Consider the following 7,117-nt stretch of genomic DNA (forward strand, 5'->3'; position numbering starts at 1 on the left):
TCCTGTGCCCCATGGACCCCTCTGGCGTCAGGTGGCAGCAGTCCGTCTTGTTGATCTTGGCCTGCAGGATGGCACAGGGGACTGGGACTTGGACTCGGAGGGGGACACCTGCCTGGTTCTGGCTGCTAAGCTCCACGTGCAAAGGTCACTCCAGTCTCACTGTCCCTGCCTGAAAGCGAGCCCAGAATAACTAACAGTGTCAACCAAGAAAGCTCCACTCGGCCGGCCTCGCTTTGGGGAGTGAAAGGGTTTGTTAGCTCAGGTCTGAATCTCTGAGGACTGAACTACTGGCACTGGCTCACTCCAGCACAGTGGGGAGTAGTGAGGTCACATCAGGGAGGGGGTGACAGAAGTCCTGGAGGCCAAGGATGCCCTGAGCCAAGAACAGGCCCAGCCCAGCTGTGTCCAGGAGCTGCAGCTGCGACAGGCAGGGCATGGCCAAGCCTCCTCCGACAGTCCCACCTGTGACTGTGACCTGCTGGGCTGGCCCCTCCTCCCTCCCTCCCTGGTTCTCCAGGAAGGAGCATCAATCTTGTCTTTACTTATAGATAAGGATGCTAATAAGTAGGGCTGGGGAGGGGGCATGGCCGTGGAGAGAATCCACCCCGTGGAACAAAAGCTGCTTGTGCTCGGCCTCTGCAAATGGCGATCTGTCAGCCTACCCAACTGCGGGCGGTCTCAGGCCCATCTGGCAGGGTCATCGCTTTGATCGCCCTTCCCTTCGGGTCTCAGTCACCACGTCCCCCTCCCTCCGAAAGCTCTGCTTGGAAAGAAAAGGCATCTGAAGCATTTGTCTCTGGAACAATTACTTTAAACATGGTTACAATACAGACTTCAGTTCAAACACAGAAGAGATTTACTTAGCAAAGTTCCTTTCACCCACCAAAAATTACACAAATAGAAGCCTCCACACCACAGTTAAGAGGACCAGTAGAGAAAACCTTCATGTTTGGAACACAAAAGGAGAAATAAAAACCAAACCAAACCCAAACAGAGAAACCCCAGAGAGACAACGGGGGGCGGGAAGGCAGGGGAGGAGGAGAAAACACGGCACACATTACAGTGTCCAGGTACGCGGAGCCCTCAAGGGAGGGCTCGGCACGATTGATAACAGTCCTGGTGATATTTGGTCATATATTCAACTAGTGACTCTGGAGCGGCTGTTGTGAGAGATCGAATGGAAAGGAGGCCGCGCGGTAGTGGGGAAGGAGCAGGCTCCGAGAGTGTGCAGCCTTCGCACTCCACCGTCCAGCTCCCAGGAGCCCTGCTCCATCCGGCCGATGGCCATCGGCCATGGGTCATCAGGGTCGCTAACTGGAACTCCTCGGGATGCACAGCACACATGCGGACACCAACTGTCGGTGGCTGCTGGACGGCGCCGGGCTCCACTTCCTCTGCCCCTCCCAGGTAGGCTGGGAGACAACTGTGCTGCCCCGTAATACTGAGCCTGGGGAGCAGCCCGGCCCTGGGACCCCAGGGGCTGCCCCAGCCCATGTCCTCGGGCCTGTGACCCACTGTTGGATTCTGGCCTCAGAATCATGATGCAGAGGGGGAAGATTTTGGCCCTGGTGATTATAATGCTCTCTGCTTTGGAAGAACGTTTCTGGATTTTTTTTTTTTTGGTGTTCTTAATGACTTAAAAAGTGATCAAAAAGAACTGTTACAGCTAACCTTTCTAGCAGATATTGCTCATTAAGGGTTACAAAAGCAAACACAATTACTCATGAGAGGGGGAGAATAGAAAGGGACGTTGCTGGAGTCTTCGCTACTTTCCAGAGGACCCCTGGCCTGTCTCACATGGCCCCGGGCTCCCTGACCTCCCTCTCCCCTTCAGCCCCCAGGCTCAAGTCACTGGGTGGGGAGCCTTCCCCTCCGCTGCTGCTCAGCATGGAGAAGCCCTCAGGAGGAGGGGGAAAGACCACAGAGCTGCTTGGACCCAAGAACCGACCAGCAGACAGATTTGTCATTTTTTAAAAATTTTCCCTTGTCCTATGCTATGGTTATCAGAAATATTGTAATTAAGCAACAGGTATAATTTTAACAGGTCTTTTTTGTGTGGAGCCACAAGCAAAATGAGTTTATAATTGTGCAATATATATATATAAATTCAACTGCTTTGTGTGTCTAGTTGGTGCATAAAATAAAAGGGACAGGAGAACTCAAAGCAAAACTCAAAGCAAAACAAAAGCCCAGGACAGAGGAGACAAAGCAGGCCTATGCATAATCTCTTAAATTACTGGATAGGATCAGGGTCACCAGGAAGGACAGCTCTGCCACTTGACACAAACACTGCTGGGAGAAGGGTGACCGGTGGCAGGAGCTGAGCCTGTGGCCTTTTGGGTGCATTTCTTCTCACTGCCAAGCAGGAGCAGACAGGCAAGACAGGCAGAATGGGGCAGAGACCCATGGCGGCCGCCTACATGCTCCTGAATTCAGATGCAGGGATCAGGCTGGGGCCTGTCCTCCCTCCCGTCCATGGGGCCCCACCTAGCTCCCTAGACACAACTCTGCTTTCCTGGCCCCAGCAAGGATGGGGCAGAATCTGTCAAGGTGAGAGGGTGGTGGGTGGTCTGGGCCTCAGGGACCACTGGTGAATGTGCCAGCCTTACAAGGCTAACACCCAGCCCCTCCTCCTAGGGACAGGGTCAGAAGCTGTGTCCCCGGCAATGGTGACCCCAGAAGTGACAATGACGAGGCCCTGGTTCCACGCCTCAGGTGCAGGAGGCTTCAGACTCGAGTTCCTTGTGCCAGTCACATTCACCAGATATCTCAGGCCAAGTACTAAGTATTTTTGGATTGGCATTTTTGCAAAAGTTTGCTCTTATTCAGAAACATCAAAATGTAATTTTCTGCCAAGTGTTTTCTAGGTTTTCCTTCTACATTGTTGAGAACTGGTTTCAATGTTCAATTTTCCCCCTTTAATATGTAATTTTAGACCCTGGAGGAGGCAGTATCCTAGCGATTTATAACAATTAGGCCTAAGCCTTTTCTAAAGATTGATACAATATCTAAAAGAGAAAGACATCAAAATGGAGAGAATTAACAAATCCCTTCACGAACAGAGCTGTTCGTGGGTGCAGAGAGCAGGACAGAGAGGAAGAGGACGGAGGGCAGAAGGCTCATCCAGCCCACCCTGTGGCCACTTTCCCCTAGCCCCATGGCCGAAGCTGGGGCCCTGGAGAGCGCACACTCGCTGAGGCCTAGGCCATTGGTCCTGGAATCTGTGGGCGTGAACTGGAGCTGGGAAAAGCAGTGGGGCATGGGCCCAGGCTACGACTGAACCCAGAGGTCTCCCCCAAGAGCCGCCAAGTGCTCAAGGAAAGGGGACATGGAGCTCTGGCTGCTCGGCTCTGCGCAAGCTGAGACACTGACACAGTCCTACCTGGTAGATTCAGTCCATACTCTCTGGCTCTCTCCTGGGCTGGAGCCACTTAGTAAAAGTTACTTAAAATTCAGAGGTCCTGCCAGCTAAAGAAACTTTTCCCACTAAACCTGGCAGTTTGTTCCTGGTCGTTATACTCTTTCATGATCACTGTCACAGTAATGACAAGTTGGGGCTGCTCCAGGTCCCACTTCCAATGTTGGTGGCCCCTGGCAGACTCACCCACACCCATACCCATATCAGGGTGCTGGCTTTCACCGTCCCAAGCTGAGAGGCTGGGCTCCTTGGCTAGTTTGGCACTGATGGACTGGGACAGGTGGCATTTCCAGGTGTCCCCTGTGCCTTCTGATACAAGAATACAGCGCCTCAGTAGGGGCTGTACTAGGCTATGGCCCAGTAACCCAGCTCACCACACAGTCAAGGCTGGCTTCTCACTGGCTGTGTCAGAGCCACCAATGTGAAGGGCTGGGCCAGGCCCGGGCAGGCATACCTGGGAGGACAGTCCGTGGGGAGAGGAGGTAGTAACTAAGGACTAATGGGGTGGGGGACTGTGGGTGTGTCCTTAATGACATTGCCCCAGGGTATTTGAAAGCTGACAGAGTCACTGAAAGGTGCCCCCAGTCTTCATAGTGCTCAAGTACAGACAGAATCGAGGTCACACCCCAAAACTGGGCCGGACACAGCTGGTGAGAATCCCGTGATTTAAGGCTTTCCCTCCAACCTCCTGTCACCCTGACCCCATGGCAGGGGCCTGGGAGCGGCAGGGCCCTGCCTGCGAGGGCCACAGACCGCCAAAGCTGCCTGCCGAAAGGCGACCAACTCATCCTTTACATGGGGTTAAGAGGCGACGGGGCAGAGGGGCACAGAGGAAACCCTATGGAGCTGCAGGCACTGCCTGTGGTTTTAGAACCAACTCTAAGGGAGAGAAATGGGAAGCAGGGGGCTACAGGCGGGGACCAAATGAAAGAAAACGACACCGAAACGCCCAGAGGCCCAGACTCGGGGCCCACACTCCTCTTCCCAGAACCACATTCCACCAGATTGGGCAGAATGGTGCAAGCCAACCCCGCTGACCACGACAGACATCTTCTCAACGACAACCTGGCTGGGTGCCACGCCTGTGTGAGTAGGCGTCCTTTGGGGGTGCCGGGAGTGCAAGGCCACCGTGGGGCCGGGGGCCTTTTGTCCTTGGAGGAAGAGGATTTTTGAAGTCCTCATCCCTTCCTATGACCCCACTCCCTTCCTGGGGAGGAGGCAGAGGGAGGCAGAGGAGGATGAACGCAGAGCGGGTGAAGGGGCCAGGCTGGCAGATGGGAGTCGGCTGTCGGCACAAGGAGAGGGACACCGAGGGGCTAAAGTCCGGACTACGGCTATAGAACAGAACGGGTGGACTCCCTCACTCCCAACCATCGCGGAGACAGGAGACAGACATGGGTTATCTGAAGCTACTGATTGGAACTGTCGAGACTAGGGTTCTGATCACTAAGACTGGCAAGGAAGTGCTAGACAGTTTCTATGATGTTTCATCCTTCATGATTACACTGCAGTAAGGAAGCCAGGGGACAAGAACTGAAACACACGAGACAACACGCACTTGACAGTTCATGGCAGCAGCTCACGCAGGCCGTGCCTGTGGGTGTTTCTGGAAGGTAAGACTGCTGTCTCATTTGCTACTTTGATAAGGTACTTCTCAGTTGGACAGATTTAGATATAAGAGACATCTCTGTAAACACAGAAAAGGATATACCAATATGATGAAGATATGCAGCTAGATAAGGACTTCCTGAACACAGGTGAGAACTTTGGGATCCTAAACAGAAATGGACCAAGCCTCTAACCCCATCCCACGCTCACAGGGGAGACTGGAGGAGGGGGTGTCCTGGCCCCACCCTGTCTGCAGCGGGCAAAGCGAGCGACTCTGCGGGAAAGGCCTCAGCAGGGAAAGGGCTAGCAGAGGGGGCCGGAGCCCAGGTGCCAGTCCCAGTCCCGGGTCAGGGCTTATCGCCCGCTGCCCTGCCACACTCTGCTAGCCCTCCTGGGCTCCTCGGTGACTGTGGCAGGCCAGACCCCAGATACCAGATGTGGCCAGCATTCCTTGAGCACAGGGAAGAGGGCACTACCTGAGGAGCAACACGCGCTGCCCTCCCACTCCTCAGAGAGGCCATGGTGGACTCCGTGCGCCCAGGGCGCAGACAGTGAGTGGGGCTGGCAGCGGGGGCAAAGGCTGGGAGGGCTTGGGGGCAGGGGCTGACCCGAGCAGAGCGGCTTGGCATGTGGGTGGGTACTGGGGGCTGCCTGGAGAGAGGATGAGCTAGAAGGCAGGAGGATGGGTGAAATGACAAGGTGAGATGAATGGAAGGCAGAGATGGAAGGGCAGAGGAGAAACCAATCAGGAAGTCCTTATAAAATTGCAGCAAACACTTAGAGTTTCGGAGCTTCGTGGGAACCCTATGTGCTGAGCCCACTTTAAAACAAGCGCAGGTATATACAGATCCAGGTAGTTCGGAACACCATCGCATCTGGTGGCTCGAGGGACAGAGTGTCCCCAGTTCAAGCCAGGCTGCTTTCGGAGCATGTTTGTTTTGAAGTGGGAACAAAAAGACTCAATAGTGCAAATAGTTCTATGCTGTCCCTACAGGAGAACTGGAAAGTAATCAGAAGAACAGTTTCGAGACTCTCCTCCCTGTGCCCCTCAGCCCGTCCCGAAGTCCCTAACTACCAGTCAGGCTACTCTAAGCAACTAGGAATCTCTTGTCCTGTGCCCCCCACCCCCCCGCAGAGCTGGGTCAGCCGGTGCAGTGCGGCCAGCAGCCTGCGCCTGTCCTGGTACTTCCATGGCCCCTCTAGCGCCACCTCCCAAGAACGGGCGACCTCACCTCACCCAGGGCCACCCTCTCCTATGGCTCAGGCCAGTCTACACTCACAGTTCTGGACTCCCTCAGAGCCGCGCTGGAGCCGGAGCAGACAGGTGCCACTTTCTTGTCCCGTGAAATGTCCTTGTCACTTTTGGATTGGGGCTGGTGTGGGGCCAGGCATGTGCCGCCACATGTGGGATGGTGTGGGGATGTGGGCTGCAGCCACCGGCCATCTCCGTCGCCTTCTTTAAAGAATGTGACGGTCTTTCTGCTTCGCCTCCCTGTCCCACTGTGGTTGAGGGTGGGGGAGCTGTGGCACCGTGGGCAGGGCACCGATGGCACCAAATGAGAGTGTCCTCTCGACGGCTGTCCATCCCTAATGTCCCTAACGACTGCAACTGGGTGGGGAAAGGTGGGGTGGGAGGGGAGGTGCCTGGTCAACAGCTTGTCTGGTCAGTAGTATCTGCAGCAAGCCTTGTTGAAGGAGCCTAGTTTAGAAAAGTGCAAAGCTACTTCTGGCCCTGGTTAGGTCTTCAACCTGACTGTGCTTGTCGGTAAGAAAAACATCCCCAATGCTCCAACTACTCCCACCCTGAAGCCACGAAACTCTAAGTTTACTGAAAGAAAAAAAAATATTTTTTATTTCAGTTAATCGGGAAGCTTTGTCAGAGCCCTACCCAGAAGGAGAAGAGACAACAGCTGCCTTTATTCTTGTTGGTTTGCTTTGCAATCCGCGCTGAGTAAAGTCAGCTAACTCTCTCGGTCACGGGCGTCCGGCTGTCCACAGGCTCCTCTCTGTTTGGCCTCGGCATGGAGGATGAAACAATGTCTTTGCGCTCTCCCTCCCCTCGGTGTTTGTACTTTTCTGCCGCTGGGGCCG

General features: G+C 54.6%; 1 protein-coding gene across 1 annotated transcript in view; it reads right to left on the bottom strand.

Annotated features, from left to right (window-relative positions):
* Positions 1 to 1,608: 1,608 nt before the first annotated feature.
* Mecp2 (methyl-CpG binding protein 2) overlaps positions 1,609 to 7,117 on the bottom strand; it is a 61,941-nt gene continuing 56,432 nt past the window's right edge. Inside the window, exon 5 of the mRNA XM_033760524.1 lies at positions 1,609 to 7,112. Within this exon, the coding sequence (XP_033616415.1) occupies positions 6,984 to 7,112 (129 nt within the window). The 3' untranslated portion in view covers positions 1,609 to 6,983. The remainder of the gene's footprint in view (positions 7,113 to 7,117) is intronic.

Source organism: Fukomys damarensis, unplaced genomic scaffold, assembly GCF_012274545.1.
Source record: "Fukomys damarensis isolate Sample0158 unplaced genomic scaffold, DMR_v1.0_HiC HiC_scaffold_39, whole genome shotgun sequence".
Lineage (NCBI taxonomy): Eukaryota > Metazoa > Chordata > Mammalia > Rodentia > Bathyergidae > Fukomys > Fukomys damarensis.